This window comes from Barbus barbus, assembly GCF_936440315.1.
Source record: "Barbus barbus genome assembly, chromosome: 32".
NCBI lineage: Eukaryota > Metazoa > Chordata > Actinopteri > Cypriniformes > Cyprinidae > Barbus > Barbus barbus.
In genome coordinates this window covers 14,036,422-14,054,823 of record NC_136760.1, presented here as the reverse complement: position 1 = coordinate 14,054,823, position 18,402 = coordinate 14,036,422, and the positions used below count along the sequence as shown (strand labels likewise).

Genomic DNA, 18,402 nt, shown 5'->3' with positions numbered 1-18,402 from the left:
TAAAATGCAAACTCCTTTCTAGGTTTTTGACAACAAAAATGCATCATCCCTGCAGCACTCAATGATGCTACGATACGTGTAAAAAAGTAGTGTTGCTTTTTTTTCAGACTAAAAGGACTTTACTGGTTAATGTTTTAACTGTAAATTGTGAGAGCAGTTTTTTTTTCTCATAATCATTGATCAGGATAAAGACGACACCACCGTGGCAGACAAGACAATTGTGAAATCAGCAGAGGAAGCTGTGCTGGCTGGTTCTTCAGTGTTCACTGTTCCACTTCTCCAGCACAAGTTTGGCTGAGACAGCATCTTGTATCCCCATTCCTGCATTTAAAAATTCAAAATATCCAGCTAGTCACAAGAGCTTTGTTTCCACTGACACTGAAAAATTGATCAGTCCAGGACTAATGAGTGCTTTCTAAAAAACATCAGGAAATAACAACACTGAAAAAATTCCACATGACATTCCCAAATTTTCATTACAACTGGCTGAAGATCAGCAGGGGTCTTTAAAGCTTGCATAATAAAAGTTATACATATAAATAGTTCCTTTTTGTCTCTTTAGAGGACTGAAATGCAAACATCAAGCTTTTTAAAGCACATTCTGCTACTATGACTTTCTATCGGTGGTAAGAATGCTTTCTCCCCACTTTTTTATCTTCAGTACATATTGTTCTTGATTTTTGGATCACAGCTGTGGAAAAACAAGTTACCCAGTGACTTGAATACCGTAGTCTTCTCACGCTGAGCAGGAAAGGATCCATTTATAACTTCTGAGTAAATATATTTATATATATATATATATATATATATATTAATATAAACATGTAAGTGTAAATATTTTCAAAATATATACTGTATGTGTGTGTATTTATATAATAAATAAACTAAGTACACATACATATATTATGGAAACAATAACTTTTATTTTGGATGCGATTAATCGTCTATATCAGTAAACTATCGTGCTATTTGGAGATTTGGATTTATTCATACCCATTGTGTTGTTGTATAGGGACCACAGATCTCACAGGCTGGATTATTTCTGAACTGTCCCATTTAGAAAACTTTCCCATGACAGACTCCAGTAGTTTTTGCACCTGTCTGTCGGTCTTGCTATCAAAGACTTATCTGTTTATTGTGGACTTTAGTTTCTCAGTCACATGGTTCACTGGAGTCAAATGAGCAGTTTCCTTCTCTTTGCGTCTAAATAAACTCTTCATACAAAACTACAAAAAATATAAATAATTTGGAAACGTGGGCTTAAATGGTGAAGGCATGACAATTACACACCGTCTTATTAAATGTGCACAAATCTACATTTTACAAAAATAAACAAAACGTTACACCTTTTATTTATATTTCTCATATTTTTTATAATTAGCAGCTCACTGGCTGGCAATTGTCATGTAAGATCTTTAACAATATATATGAACAATGTAAATGTAATGTAAAAATAGAAAAAATATATATATTTGCTCTGTTGCTTGAATGTTTTTGAACTGATTATCTTGGCAGTAAGATTAAATGTCTCATGCTTGTTGACTTTCATTTCAGATCTGCAGCTGTTACATGGAAAAAAATACAAGTACTACATATACCAGTATTAAATTTATATACCCAATTTTTCCATGCACAATATTCCCAAACCATTCTTCTCTCTTTTTCCCCAAATGAATAAGTTAACCTTAAATCTCTTAATATTACATATATACTTATAATGAACTGCATAGTTTACTAAACACTTAAAATGCATGATTTGGTTTCATTTGTGTACATTTGACAGTATTTATTGTAGTATTAAATTTACTTTACTGAGGAAAAAAGGTGCAATTTTTTCACTTTGCATTAGGTAACAACAGAAAAATGACTGAATGTTTCATTCCATTTTAAAACTCTCAATGTATTAATGTTAGATATGCTGTATATGTACATCTATCAAGCACAAAGAACCCACACAAATCATCATTTGATTTTAACCGAACTTTATTTTGGCTGTCAATTGCTGAGGAACACACTCAACATTGTTCGATTCTAACAAAAAGGGGAAAAATCCTTAGGGATTGCACAAAAAGAACTGAGAAAACCTGAAAACAAAAGTGTAAAAAGTCTGAGCTCAAACTAGGAGTCTTTCAATAGCCATCTGCACAGACTGAATCTGAGGTTTCAGCTGCGATCCCTCTTTGATGGTGACTGATGTGGCAACGACAGGTCTTGACACTCCGCATGCACGTCCGAGAGCTTGTTTAGAGCGCACAAACACATACGGCACGTTCTTATCCTCACACAGCAGCGGCAGGTGCAGGATGATCTCCAGAGGTTCAGCATCAGCCGCCATCACAATGAACTCAGAAATCCCACGGTTAAGCGTTTTGGTGGCTGTGGAAGACATTGAAAATCAGAGCTAGCAAAAGCGACATTTACAGTATGTAGATAATTAATCTGAAAAATTAATTTTGGTAATTGAAGCTGTGCCTTGTCTTTGTTCCCCATTCTCAACCACACAGCTTGAAAGAACAAGTTCTAAACGGGTAATATACCGCTGGGTTTTTAATAAATTTGTCTATGCAGTAGAAATGCTATTTTAATATGTGCTACATGACTAGAGAAAAAGGGCTGTGGCTAAAAAAGGTAAGTAAACTTCAACACCCACAATGCACCTGGCATAAAGACAGAAGATCTGTCATTTTAATAAAGCTGTAAAAATTCTTCAGAATGTTTTACGTCATCCAGTGGACTTTTGCTGATAAAAAACCAACAAGGATATCTTGATGCAGGTAACATGAAGAAACTATTTTCATTTACTTATACAGTCGACATTGTAACAATACAAAGCTGGTTGAAAATCAGAGAACTTACCCTTTAAAAATAAGAAAATGTTACACAATTTTATACAGAGATACAAAATTAAAGACTTATAAATAACCCATAAAAAAACATTACATCAACCAATAATTTTTGCATTTCCACCTTCTGAGGCTAGTGGGTAACACTTCTGTTAATTAAGCAGGAGCTCTTTACTTGGTTTTTTGATAGTTTGTGTAAAGACTAGCATACTAATGTAGTGATATAACAGGTAAGGATTGTTATGCTCTTAATGGGCATATGTTCATCAAGCTGAGGTACTTCACCTTCATTGGCCCCTTTTCTCAACTGTTTGTAGTTGGACGCCTGCTGCACCAGGTCCAGGATGGTTTTGGACAGCGTGGCGTCTGCCAGAGGATAGGCTTTCGGATTCACTTCAGCTTCAGTCTGTGTAAAGAAGGAGGACAGCCAAAAGAGCAAAGCGTTATCAGCAAGACCCTCAACCACATAAAATTAACCAAACGACTCTGATTATCTGTAATGTCTGATAACACGGGTTTTTGATCTACAACTGAAATGCTTTCAAAACAAACCAGAAACCTATTCAAATAAGACCCAATGTATAAATACCTTTATAATTCCGGCTGGTAAAATTAAAATAGCTAACGTTACACGTTGAATGTATGTTAGTGAAGCAACATCCTAAACTAGTAACGTTAAGCAGTCCCACGCGTGATACTCACCATTGTGTTTGTTGTGACTAACTTATAAACACACGGGTCCTCTCGGCAAGAGCTTCACGGAGGACAGTACTATTCAACTAAACAGAAAATGTATAGAGTTTAGAAAATAAACTAAAGAAATCGCTCTAAAGACCAGCGAAGCTTTGGGCTCTTCACTGCTACACGTGTTTGTAGTCGATACACTGCGCATGCGCACATTCAACCCACTTCCGGTATTATTTTTTTCATCTTTATTAAAATAATTAAATTGAATCTTAAAGACATTCTTTATTTGGTGTTAAATATCACGAAGAATATTGAAGAAATTTATAGAATAAAATATTTTATTGAAAAAATTTACTATTTCATTAAGAGTAGTGTAGTACGCTGCGAAACAAAAATTAAAATTACGCTTTGTTTTGTTTTAATAAAATATATTGTCCTAATTCATCACCGGTGTTCGCTTTGCGTTTACATGGTGTGAATTAAAATGTAATTAAAATTTAAACCACTAATTTTGAATAATTTCAACGTGGTATGTAAACGCTACGCAGACTCCGAGTCGCCATGTGGCAGTGTGCACTTGTGCTTTATATCAGTTTCCACAAAGAGAAGCAGGGAGCGAAGGATTTTGTGTAGGACATCCTTAGGTCAGTCATATTGCGGTGGTCCGTCTGAAGAAGAGAGAGAAGATGAGGGGAATAAGCCAGTTATCGGTGAGAACTTGGTTAACGGGGTTAAAGATGACTAGTAGAGGTTCTGTGTGTTATTGTGAGTGCTCTCTAGATAGAACAGATGCTGGCCTTGTTCTCATACAACCAAGCTAGATTAGAGATACTGTTGACAGTTCAGCTCTGTGTATGTCATTTCATTACCTTCATCGTTTCATCCATGCTTTGAATGCAGTTATGTAGAGCAGTCTTTATGTCACAGCACCTTTCCTAACATTTAAAAGGGTTAGGAAAAGGGTAAGGGTATATGGTTTGTTGTATAAAGGTTGTGAAATAATAATGGCCATAAATATGTCCGAATATTATTTGGGAAATATTTAGTTTTACATAAAGTTTTTCATACTTATTATAGTAATTTATTTACTCATTTAATTTTTTTCTTCCTTATTTTAATGCAATTTTTGTATTTATTTAAAATATGGTTATGCTGTTTTTCTCGAAACATTTCCATTGACTCCTAGGACACCAGTTTGAAAACTTCTGACTTGTCTGTTTTGACTGTTCCCTTAAAGCATATATCATTTTTATAACTTGTCATTGTTTGCTAGTTAACCATCAATTGTGATTTGACAGCACTTTCAGGTTGGAAAAGCAGGAAGAATGACAGAATTTAGAGTATTCAGCATAATATAAAGAGAGAAATGTTTACAGATTATTATATTACTGAATATTTATCCTTGTATTAGTTGTCATACAGTGCATTACAGTCATGGCCAAAAATATCGGCACCCTTGGTAAATATGATCAAAGAAGGCTGTGAAAATGAATTAATCTGCATTGTTAATCCTTTTGATCTGTTATTTAAAAAAAATCACAAAATCTAACCTATCATTGGATAATAAGAATTTAAAATGGGGGGAAATATCATTATGAAATAAATGTTTTTCTCTGATACAGATTGGCGACAATTAATGGCACCGTTTTATTCAATACTTTTTGAAACCTCCATTTGTCAGTTTAACAGCTCTAAATCTTCTCCTATAATGCCTGATGAGGTTAGAGAACACCTGACAAGAGACCATTCCTTCATCCAGAATCTCTCCAGACCCTTCAAATTCCCAGCTCCATGATGCTGCTTCTTCTCTTCAGTTCACCTCACTCATTTTCTACAGGGTTCAGGTCAGAGGACTGGAATGGCCAGCAGAAGCTTGGTTTTGTGCCCAGTGGCCCATTTTGTGTTGTTTTTGAGGTTTGTGTTTGGATTATTGTACTGTTGAAAGACCAAAACATGGCCCGTTATAAGATTTCTAATAGAATCAGTCACTTATTGATTTTTTATCTGTTGATATTTGATAGAATCCATGATGCCATGTGTCTAAACAAGATGTCCAGGACCTCCAGCAGAAATATAGGCACACAACATCAAAAATACAGCAGTATATTTCATTGTACACATGTGGGGTACCTTTTATCCCTGTGTTCACCAAACCCATCTTGAGTATTTGCTGCTAAAAAGCTAATTTTTTTTGTTTCATCTGACCATAGAAGCCAGTCCCATTTGAAGTTCCAGACGTGTCTGATAACTGAATATGGTGGAGTTTGTTTTTGGATTAGCTAGGAGAATTTTTCTTGAAACCCTCCCAAACAACATGTGGTGATGTAGGTGCTGTTTGACCATTTTTTTAAAGGTTTTCTGACCCCGAGACTCAACTATTTTCTTCTATTCTCCAGCTGTGGTCCTTGGAGAGTCTTTAGCCGCTCAAACTCTCCTTATCACTGTGCATTAGGACGATATAGACACACGTCCTCTTCCAGGCAGTTTCGTAACATTTTATGTTGATTGGAAACTCTTAATTATTGTCCTGATGGTGGAAATGGGGATTTTCACTGCTCTAGCTCTTTTCTTAAAGCCACTTCACTAATTTGTGAAGCTCAATTAAATTTAGCTGCACAACAGAAATATATTCTTTGGTTTTTCTCATTGTGATGGATGATTAAGGGAATTTGGGCTTTGTTTTCCCTCCCATTTATATTTCTGTGAAACAGGAAGCCATGGCTGGATAATTTCATGTTCATAATCACCCTGGAGTGCTCAAAATTGTGAATATGAATGGGAATATACTTCAGAGACATTTTACTCATAAGAATTTCTAGGGGTGCCAATAATTGTGTCCAACGTGTGTTTGAGAAAAACATTTATTTCATAATGAGATTTCCCCCCATTTTAAACTCTTATTACCCAATGAAAGGTTAGATTTTTGTGAAATTTTTAAATAAAAGATCAAGAGTATTAACAATGCAGATTAATTTTCACAGCCTTCTTTGATCATATTTACCAAGGGTGCTGATATTTTTGGCCATGACTGTAAATCTTGTTGCCCTTTTTGGTTTTATAGCTATTTTTTTTGATGACCTGCAACTACACTACCTGTGAAAAGTTCATAAACTTGTCTGAATTAAATTTAATTTATAGGATTATGCTAAAATGATTGTAATAGTCATATTTTTATGATTGTAATAGTCCTAACTTTATTGAATCAAATATTCAATAAAGTTACACATTTTATTAGTCACATAATCATACTCAGTACAACGTTTGGTGAAATGCTTTTTACGGATCTCCTTACATAGAATAGATTAAACATGGGGTATAAAGATTATAGAAAAATACATCTATTATTTGAACATAAATAAAAAAAGAGCATAAACAAGAACATAATATTAAAAATAACATCCAAATATTTTTATGCCGTGCAGAAAATTTTAATTATATATGTGCAAATATAATATAATTATTTTAAAAATCTAGCCTATTTAAAAAAAAAAGATTAAAACAGAGTTAGAGTTTCTGGTTTTCACCACTGAACAGTGTCCATGTTGTAATATCTGTGTGTGATCCATTTCTTTTGTGTTTTCTATATACATTTTTATATAGAATTTTTTTTTATTAAATGAAACCATGACTTTATACATCTTTGAATGTTTTATAATGTATTTTTTGTGTCATGATGGCTTCAATCTCAATGCACATGAAAAAAAGGGCCTGTGGCTCTCTCATTTACTCTCTTGTTTGTGTCAAAGGTAGGATTATAATTTAGTAGTGTTCCATGCCTCGCTCTTCCTCTCTTTATGCTGCTCTTTTTGGACACTCTTTATCTTCAGAGGCGTGATGTCTTTTCTGATTTTCAGAGGAGGCTTTATGCAGCCCAGGCTGCCTATAAGGTGGATGTTGCGGCAGCCGTGGAACCAGTAAAGTTTCTGCCGCAGGAAGTGCAGGTCAGTAGATGATGATTTGTCTCTCTTCACAGAGGCGTTTCTATGCGGCCACTCAAAGGGACCAGCCCTTGACTGTGCCTCTGCCGGGCATCAAGGTCTCGGCAGGTGCCCCTCACATGTACCAGGATGTTCATGTATGTGTGGGTGCTGGGGAGGGTCTCTGCTCTCATATTAGAGACTGTTCACTAATTACGATTTCAGTTTAATTTTACCACGTCCCACAGGATGGAGAATTAAAATTTGTACTGCAATGACAGGGGAAGATTTTCATTAGTTTGTGATTATGTTTTCATGGACATTTTAATAAGCAAATCCAAAAACTGCCTTGACACTATTTAACATAGTTTAGTAAAAATATATTTTACTAAACTATGTTAAATAGTGTCAAGGCAGTTTTTGGATTTGCTTATTAAAATGTCCATGAAATCAGCACATTGTTTTTTTTTTCTTTCATGGTGAGGATTAAGTGACATTTTTAATTAATGAATTATTAACTGAATAAATATTGTAAATTGTATGTGAATTAAATCTCTCTAAGCAGTATTTTTCCAACCATTGTTTGCAACAGATTTTTCTAGGAACAGCCCAACTGTTGTGTGTATTATCAAATATTTATGGTTTCAAACCTGTAAAAAATGAAATGCATTATTAAAATATAAATCACATTTAAGTATTTAGGAATTTTCTTGATATTTAGACAAATTAATGTTTATTTTGTGTTTATAAAGGAACTTTGTATTAAAATGCTAATATCTGCTGATACTGCAAAGCATGCTGTGATTGAATTACAATTTAATCAAATTCAGCGGCCTGCAATCAGTGTCGAAATATTACAATATTATGTGCCTATTTTATACAACTGGGTGCATTTTTTAAATGAACTCACAAATGCACCAAAATATAACACACACAATTAATTGTCTTTGTATCTTTAATTGTATTTTATATAATCTTTTATAATGGTCAAAAAGTCTGCTAGTATGTCTTATAGATATATAAAAATATATAATTTAAAAATAATGTATTTTTTAAGCATTGCATCGATGCATTATATCATTAGTCACTTCAATATAACAAAACAATGAAATTAGTAGCCTGTACAAATTGAAGGATGTAATTACATTCATTCTTTTTTTTTTTTTTTGTCTCTTCCAGGTGACAGAATTGCCTAGCGGGTTAGTGATTGCTTCCTTGGAAAACTATTCTCCTGCTTCTCGGATTGGTGTGCTCATCAGGGCCGGAAGCCGGTATGAGACGATCGACAACCTCGGTGTCACACACTTGCTTCGTCAGGCTGCCAGTCTGGTATATATCCATCATGACTCTGTGTTTGACCGCTGTATTGTTTTTGTGCAGCATTCACTTCTCTATACTTCTGATTCCAGACAACCAAGGGAGCGTCTGCATTCAAGATCTGCCGCGGCGTTGAAGCTGTAGGGGGAAGCTTAAGGTCAGTTTATTATTGTCACTGAACAGCTTCTTCTAAACATCTGTTATCTATAATATGTAAGGTATGTGACATAATACAGTGGTTTTCAGCTGCTTTTGCATCAGGACCCAAGTTTACCTTTAGTTTTTTTGACTTTTTGCTGCTCAGAACCACAACAGAACTGCCACCCACTTTTGATTTGCAACCCACCCGTTAAGAACCACTGGCTTAATATATATATATATATAGTGCATTATTGTACACACATCTGTTATGTGAATAAATATTTATAGTATATTTTTACATGCAGTGTGTCAAGCTCCAGGGAAACCATGGCATACACTGTAGACTGCCTGAGAGATCATATGTGAGTAGAACACAGGATTAGTTTGTATGATCTTTTCTTCTACTGGAAACAAATATGTTGTCTGTCTGTCTTCTTACAGTGACACTGTTATGGAGTATCTGATCAATGTGACCACTGCACCGGAGTTTCGGTCATGGGAAGTGTCAGACCTCACTGCCAGGGTGAAACTGGATAAGGAACTTGCCAAGCAGACTCCTCAGATTGGTATGCAGTGTTTAACCCTCTGGCAGTCATTTTAGACCAAAAGCAAATTTTTTTGGCCTTATTAGAATGGTACAAAACTTGACTTTTAGGTCCCTTGATGTATGAACATACAAAAAATTGTGGACATGAATAGAAAAACACAAAAATACAGAGCTATTTTTGGGTACATTCTACAAGTCAGCCTTAATTAAAGTGCCCCTATTATGCCTTTTCGAATATTACCTTTCATGCAGTGTGTCATGTAGCAGTATGTGAACATGAAAGTTGTGAAGCCAAAAGTGCACGATATATAAAGTTATTGTCTTTTTAAAAAAAAGAGTCGGCTCGCAATCGCCTAAACGAGTCGTTAGGAATTTCGAATCTTATTTTGTACCGGCTGTACGTCACAAAGTAACTCATTTGCATAATGTCCGCCCATGGCTGTCATTCGCGCTGTACGCGGTAGACCAATCACAGCAGTGAGGGCTCACGGAAAGGAGGGGTTTAGAGAGACTGATTCTTCGAACTGCTTCGCACGAGTAGTTTAAGAATCATTTAGAAATGAGGTAAAATTAAAGCTATTTTTTGAGAAAACTAAAGTGTTTTTTGACCTTGGATGCATGCAAACCTGTTTTAGGAGACTCATAAAACAATATTAGCAACCTTAAAAATGGCATAATAGGGGCACTTTAAAAAATCTTCAAAAATGTCTTAATGTAAAATATCTAAATGTAAAACCTAAAAATAAATGAATATTTAAATATGAATTAAGCACTATATTTATTGAAAATGTTAAGTATTTTTTAAGTATTTGAATTATTTTATATAGAAATAACTAGTGCATAATTTAGATGTGAGTATTGTCTACTACCATGAAAATCCCTTCAAAATGCTATATATAGATAGATAGATATAAAATATAACATTCATTTCTTTAAAAAATGTCTTGGTCTCTTTTGACTGCCAAGTATCACACGTTTGGCCCCAGAGGGTTCATTTTGATAAAAAACTGTTTGTTACTTTTACTTTACTTACTTTTTACTTTTGTCATTTAGCAGACGCTTTTGTCCAAAGCGACTTACAAATAAGAAAAAGTAACTAAAACTAAAAAGTTACAACTCTATAAATACTATCTACCCACATATTTAAGAAAATAAAGAAATTAAATAAAATTAACACATGCATATAACAACAACATTTCAATAATAAACATATCAATGAAAAAATTTAATAAAAAGCTACTACTATCCCTTGCCGGTGTCCCTGCCCGGTGGAGTCGCACGGTAGAGTCGATGGTCTTTACACTCTTTGGTCTTCACACTAAGAGGGCTTCACACGACGACTGCCGCGACCGCTGCCGCGGTATAATAACCTTTATTATACCAAACCAACAAATGATCATTTCAATTCAGCTGGACCCACTTTCCTGTTTATCAACTACAAATGGCCAAGCAAGTGCACACACTGACAAGATACACGATACAGTACGAGACCAAACGCGATTTCAGCAACTCTCATCCTAGTAAACAAAATAAGCGTTTCCTAGCAACGGCAAATGCGCTAAACACTGAGTTTGTTAATACAGTAATTTTATCATTTGATTGACTGAGGTTGGTTAGCGGTCAAAATGTCTCTGATTCCTGTTTCCATTCTTCATCTGTTTGTTTGTGCCTCAGGTGTCATTGAGAATTTGCATGCTGCAGCTTATAAGAATGCCCTGTCCAATTCCTTATACTGTCCAGACTACATGCTCGGCCAAATCACCACAGAACAGGTAAGGCAACGTTTTGGAGGGAAAACAAATGGATATGGCTCATTAATGTTTTTTGTATTGTTGTAAAATTAATTTGAATCTTTCATGTAGCATTTGAGTCTTGTCCGAATTATGCGTCATTTCATGTCATAGTAACAATATTAGTGCTGTCAATCGATAAAAAAATTTAATCGCATTAATCACAGTCATGGACTTTGTGTTACAACCGCCTCTCCGTTCTTAAGTTGCCAAGTATACATTCCAAGTATAATACACATTAGTAAAAGGATCTATTTAAATATTTATTTGTCTGTATACACTTTGGGCGGCCGCGCTACATTATAAAAGTAGCCTTAAAAAAACGCAACCCACAGCTCTGTAATTTTTTCTGTTACTGTTTTTTCAAAATAGTCAAAACCGCAACACTGGTTCACTGTACCCTTATCACACAATGATAGATTACCTTCCACGCTGTGATGACGGCAAGAAGTTGGGGTCAAACCTTATCGAACAATTAATTTGCGTTAAAAAATATTGACACGTTAAAACTTTTAGATAAATCGCATGCCTTAGCACGGTAACGTTGACAGCCCTAAACAATATATATCGTGATATAGTTTTCGCTGGAAATTTAATAGATAAATTATTTGGATTTTCATTTATAAATTGATGTTTTATGAAATTAAAGGGGTCATGAACATGAATTGTTTTTTTTTATTTTGTACTGTTCTCTGAGGTCCACTTAAAATGTTATCAAGATTTTTACATCAAAAAACATCATAAATCATATAAATTTAGAAGTAATAATCTATTTTCTGTCCTGTTTTTAACCGCCCTCATCAGAACACACTGAATAATCGTGGCGGATTGTAGACTCGGAAGTAAGCGCCCACTGCTATGATTGGCTAACAGCGTACATTCATTCCTCATAGATGGACGCCGCTGTGATTTAGGTTTAAAACACATACATAACTCAATACATATCAAACGATCTGAGCTGTAAGAAGAGACAAAGCAATAGTGACCACGTAATGAAAACAGTCACTCACACTTGTGTGGTGCGACATTACTATCGGATCCAATATAGTTGGCACAGCATCGTCTTTTAGTTTCAATGGTTTTGAAAATCCTACGTCGAATTGTGCCTTGTTTGCAAACGAATCCACAGTACAATGAAGTGAACAAAGAACCGAGTTCTTACTGACTCGGTCTGGATCTTCATTAAAATACAGTTCACTCTTTCCTAATGTTGGGATCAGAAGGAAGGCAATGCAAAGACAGTTTTTTCCACAACTTGACGCTGCGCAGCTTGTCTTGTTGTCTTCAGAGCCATCTTTATCATTTGGTTTCTGCATAGACCTGCGCATTCGCCTCTCTCGTAAACACTAAGCTACATGTGTGAATCGGGGGGCGGGGCTAAACAGACAGTGATGTCGATCTTCTGCGAAGGCGGTGCTTATCCACACTATTACATCATATAGTAGAACATTCCTTAAACTGTCGTTTTGGCAGACTGCCTTCAGTATAAGCTGTTTTTAGACTAACAACAAAGTTTTGAGTTCTGAAGCTTGCAGGATGTTTTTATAGTACAGTGACCTCTATGTCACAAATCAAGGAAATTTTGGTTTCTTAGTTCATGACCCCTTTAAAAGTCACTTTAGCAGATTTTATCCTTTTATTTGTAACTTCATGAACATTAACCAAACAAAGATTAATCATAACTGAAAAAGTCAAATTTATATAACACATGGACACTCATCTTTAAGGTTTCACATTGTTGTAAAAGAGCTGTAGAATAGTAATGCACGAGATACTACATTGCTTGACAACAGTAAGCAACATGCAAATTACACATGTAAATAACAGTCCTGCACAAATATCACATTGCAAATAAAAGTTACATTTTAATGTTCTCTGTATTATGTCCTTTTACACAGATGCACACCTTTGTTCAGAACAACTTCACAAGTGCAAGAATGGCCCTTGTTGGTCTTGGTATGTTATGAAATTGTTGCCTTATTAAAGGAGAATATTTAATATGGCCCTAAATAGGATATCAAATCAGTCATTTGTACTGTATGCTATTTCGTAGGTGTGGATCATGCCGTGCTTAAGCAGGTTGGGGAGCAATTTCTGAACATCCGCAGTGGAACAGGCACTGTTGGTTCCAAAGCCGTGTACCGTGGAGGTAGAGTGCATCATTAATACTAGAACAGTATTAAAAATACAAAATAAAACACATTACATTTACCTTACATATTCACGGAATGTCTCATTTTCAGGTCGTTACTGTCAGTATATGTAAGGAACTTGTCTATTGCGCTACCGCAGAACCTAGGGAACTGTCTTACTGCCTGCTGCCTACATAGAATACCTTTTAAGGCATTATCCAAACTAAAATGGACCTTTATAAGTGACTATGTTTCTAATCATGCTAATTGGGCAGCAACACCTAACAGTCAAACACACATTGTTTACATAGATTCATTTGGCTGTTGCTTTTAACCAAAGCAGATTGCAGCACACACACACACATATATAGATCTGTAGTTTTCATCGTAGGTACACCTCAACTGTGAGAGACAGAATATAAAAAAATAAAAAAAAATCCAGAAAATCACATTGTATGATTTTTAAATAATTAACTTCCATTTTATTGCATGAAATAAGTATTTGATCACCTACCAACCAGCAAGAATTCTGGCTCTCACAGACTTGTTAGATTGTCTTTAAGAAGACAATCCTCCACTCATTACCTGTATTAATTGCACCTGTTTGAACTCGTTACCTCGGTAACCCCCCCCCCCAATAACCAAAACTAGCAAGTACAACCCCCCCTAATATTTATACCACGGTTAATGGAAACCAAGAATCAGGCTATTTATTAATGATTTGAATCGCGCCTTCGGCGCTTTTAGCCATTCCTATCGCGAAGTTGATGGTAAAATATGCGATATATTTGGATCTATTGAGAAACTGCCACTTTAAAATGCTATGGAGAAAGTCGAACCTTATCTAAAAAAAAAGGCACAAACTAAAAAGACTGATGAAAAGAGGAGAACACACAATATTGCTCCAGCACTAACATAACATTAAAATATTTTTAAACTACTTATGACCACCTTTACTATAATTTATCACGTTTTATTGTAGGCTTATTTATTGTGGTAAATTTTGTCTAACTTGTAGAATTTATAATAGATAATCTGTTAAGGAAATAGATTTTTCCCTAAAGATTTATATTACAACTGTGGCATGTTGTAGCTATTGTTTCTAAAGGTTTCTCATAACTAATGCAATATAGATTAATAAAAAAGTCATTATTGGCCTGGTAATGATTAATAGGCTAGCCTTATTATAACAAATGCTACAGTTAAGAACTATGGTACTTTTTTTTAAGAGCAAGTACAAGTCAGAATCGAGAGCCAATGGGTTCTAATGATGAGTGATGGAAAAACCTGGCCTTCAGATATTCCAGTGATGGCACAGATTAAATCATTAAGAGCCTGATGAACTGTTAAGGAGTAAGAAATAAACAATATCAGGATAAGAAAATGTTAAGTTAGATTGATTTCCCATGGCGTGTTGAATTAGAACATTCTGTCAAACTATAGCCTAAGTGTCTAAATAATATAAAATACATTTATATATCCTATGTAAATAAGTACTTGTTAACTAACCTATTAGTTTATTGCAGTTACGCAATCAACCAACTTTGCATGTGTGGTGGATAGCACAAAATACCATTTTACAAAAATAAACATTTAAGCAAACAAACAAATAAATAAACCGTAAGAGGAAGCATGACCCAGGGTCCACTTCAGCACCCCCCACCCCTCCGAAGCTTCGAATATACTGTGTGGTTTACTACCGAAGCTTCGAAGCTCAAAAAATGGTATTCGGACCGGCCCTAAAGTAGTGTTCCTCACAAAACACGTAAGAGACTTTCCCAAAGATCATCACAGTTGGATGTTAGCATCTTGATGAAAACAATGCAATATTCTGATAACAAAATTAACTTTTGTGGTTGTAGTTCCTATACTTTTGGTTTCGGGTCATATTTGTCTTAAAAGCTGACAAAATTAACTTTTAGCAATATATGCTTTTCCACTTTATAGGCAAACACTTCTGAGGAAACAAAGCAATATTATTATGTACACGACAACAGATATATTATACAATAAAATTCTCCTCTATAATCTCTGTTTCTTTCCTGCTAATATATGTTTCAAGGGGTTTGAAATTTGCTATCAGCTCATTATATTTTGGAATAAGATTATAGTCATTGAACGATTGTTGGAAATCTGGCATGAGTCTGATCCTAAATAAATAAATAATGCATTTAAAAATGTTTAAAGCTAAACTGAATTTTTTTTTTTTTTTGCTTTCTATTTCCGAAGTGCATTTATAGTGTCAGAAGAGGCATGCTCCTAGATAAGTGCTTTGCTTCTGAAACGCTGTGTAATGTTAGTCTCTGGGCTGTGTTCTCCAGGTGAGCTGAGGCATCAGTCTGGAGCAGGACTGGTTCATGCAGTCGTGGCGAGCGAAGGCGCAAGTGCAACTTCAGCTGAGGCCACTGCATTCAGTATACTGCAGCATGTGCTTGGAGCAGGACCTCATATCAAGAGAGGCTCCAACTCTACAAGCAAACTGAGTCAGGCCATCTCAAAGGTCACCGCTCAGCCCTTTGATGTGAGTATCACCTTGTGTGACCTTCATCTTAAAAAAGACTTTATACGATGGACTCTTTGTAAGTGTCTGTCTTGCTTTGTTGCAGGCGTCTGCCTTCAATGCCAACTACACGGATTCTGGTCTGTTTGGAGTTTACACCATCTGCCAGTATAACGCTGCCAAAGATGTACGTGTGATTTATATTACGCTTTAGTTTTAACTTGAATTTATTCTGTGCATGGTGCTAGCAAGGCCAAAGCTGTATGTTGGTTCCCAGGGAACAATTTTTAGTCAGAAATAAGTCATAATCAAAAATAAGGCATAATTAAGCAATAGTTCAGTAAACAATAAATGCATATAGCATTATAATATACCACAATAATACCATTTACTGTTTTGCTCAATCAGAAATAGTTCCAAATGAAGTAAAAAGAGAATAGTGTCTACAAGCATTCATGAATGCGTCAGTGTTTTGGAATTAATGATTCAGTGACTCATTTCATTTGTTTCATACCTGGATGAATTCATATTTTTGAATGAATCCGTAAACTAAATGGTGTCAAGTAACAAATATTACTTGTGGTGTTGCCCATGAGAGTTAAAGATTAATATGTGTTCTTAAAGTGTTCATTTTTGTTTTCAGGTAATCAAAGCAGCAGTCAGTCAAGTGAATGACATTGCACAAGGAAACCTTGGAGCAGCTGAACTCAGCAGAGCTAAGTGAGTTTATTTGCTTGAGACCAAGAGTGTAGTACATTTTTTTAAATATTTTATTCATTGTGTTTTCATGTAATTATTAATGAGCTTTCTTTTTGTCTGAGCAGGAATCAGTTGACGACTGAGTACCTGATGTCTATTGAGAGTTCTGAGGGCTTAATGGAAGCTATTGGTTCACAAGTGTTGGCAGAGGGTACCTACCATTCCCCTGAGGCTGTGACCCAGAAAATCAATGCTGTGTCTTCAGCTGATGTTGTCAATGTAAGCAACTATTGTTTCTTAGGGTAATATAACCCAGTGTAAAGTCTCTAGGAACGTAACATCATATCTTAGGTTCAACCCTCTGTATTGACAACCTGTGACCTGAAGAATAACTTGGAGAAAGAATCATAGTGTACTTTACAAAATGTTTAATATTTTTTGGTCACTACATAATTCCTGTATTACTATTATTTAGAGTTGACTGTACTAGACAGCTATTTTAAAATATATTTTGAAAATAGCAATAATAAGTAGGTATCTATAGTAGTGTATCTGTTATTTTATCTAAATTTAAGGCTTTTTGATTGCATCTCATTTGTTTTTCAGGTTGCAAAACAATTCATGTCTGGCAAAAAGACGATGACCTCCAGTGGACACTTGGTCAACACACCTTTTGTTGATGAAATCTGATGGGCACACATCAGTACTCTCATACATTTTATCTTCAAACAGAGTCTAATTCTTCTTTTCATTATTATGAAATGAGAACGTGTTTACGATATCTTTATTGTTCTTGTCCAAATAAATAAATGAATACAAATAATAAGGTTGTCATCAACTGTTAGTCTTGATATTTGTAATATTATATAAAGTGGAATAATCTGAAAAGAACTCAGCACTGGACCATTTGAAATGTATAGATGTAAATTAATAAAGTATCTTACCAACACCAATAAACATTTATGAAACCAGTTGTGATTTGTGATCCTCTTACAGCTTCTTTTTTAACATCAGTGTATCAGGCTGCACTGAAATTAAATTCAAAATATATGACCCTGGAGCACAAAACCACTCTTATTTGTAGCAATAGCCAAAAATACATTGCATGGATCAAAATGATTGATTTTTCTCCATACAGCCATCCATCTTCTTCCGCTTATCCGGGGCCGGGTCGCGGGGGCAGCAGTCTAAGCAGAGATGCCCAGACTTCCCTGTCCCTAGACACTTCCTCCAGCTCTTCCGGGGGGACACCGAGGCGTTCCCAGGCCAGCCGGGAGACATAGTCTCTCCAGCATGTCCTAGGTCTTCCCCGGGGTCTCCTCCCAGTGGGACGCGCCCGGAACACCTTCCCGGGAAGGCGTCCAGGAGGCATCCGGAACTGATGCCCGAGCCACCTCAGCTGACCCCTCTCAATGTGAAGGAGCAGCGGCTCTACTCTGAGCTCCTCCCGAGTGACCAAGCTTCTCACCCTATCTCTAAGGGATCACCCAGCCACCCTGCGGAGAAAGCTCATTTAGATTGACCGGTAAATCGAGAGCTTCACCTTGCGGCTCAGCTCTTTCTTCACCACGACAGACCGGTACATCGACCGCATTACGGCAGAAGATGCACCGATCCGTCTGTCAATCTCCCGTTCCATCCTTCCCTCACTCGTGAACAAAACCCCAAGATACTTAAACTCCTCCACTTGAGGCAGGAACTCTCCACCAACCTGAAGTGGGCAAACCACCCTTTTCCGACTGAGGACCATGGCCTCGGATTTGGAGGTGCTGATTCTCATCCCAGCCGCTTCACACTCGGCTGCAAACCGTCCCAGTGCCTGCTGAAGG

The 18,402-nt window shown here is 35.9% G+C and overlaps 2 protein-coding genes across 2 annotated transcripts; one reads left to right on the top strand and one right to left on the bottom strand.

Annotated features, from left to right (window-relative positions):
* Positions 1 to 1,594: 1,594 nt before the first annotated feature.
* Positions 1,595 to 3,750, bottom strand: LOC306852172 (NHP2-like protein 1). Its single transcript, XM_079388843.1, has 3 exons — positions 3,546 to 3,750; positions 3,129 to 3,249; positions 1,595 to 2,376 (listed from the first exon to the last, which is right to left on the bottom strand). The coding sequence occupies exons 1-3, from the start codon at positions 3,546 to 3,548 to the stop codon at positions 2,114 to 2,116; spliced, it is 387 nt and encodes a 128-aa protein (XP_079244969.1). The 5' UTR covers positions 3,549 to 3,750; the 3' UTR covers positions 1,595 to 2,113.
* Positions 3,751 to 4,098: 348 nt separating this feature from the next.
* On the top strand, positions 4,099 to 17,557 carry LOC306852638 (cytochrome b-c1 complex subunit 2, mitochondrial-like). The gene is made up of 14 exons (XM_079389636.1): positions 4,099 to 4,240; positions 7,385 to 7,471; positions 8,627 to 8,776; positions 8,857 to 8,921; positions 9,211 to 9,267; positions 9,347 to 9,471; positions 11,127 to 11,224; positions 13,141 to 13,198; positions 13,296 to 13,391; positions 15,696 to 15,895; positions 15,981 to 16,061; positions 16,518 to 16,594; positions 16,699 to 16,852; positions 17,180 to 17,557. The coding sequence occupies exons 1-14, from the start codon at positions 4,217 to 4,219 to the stop codon at positions 17,261 to 17,263; spliced, it is 1,356 nt and encodes a 451-aa protein (XP_079245762.1). The 5' UTR covers positions 4,099 to 4,216; the 3' UTR covers positions 17,264 to 17,557.
* The last annotated feature ends 845 nt before the right edge of the window (positions 17,558 to 18,402 follow it).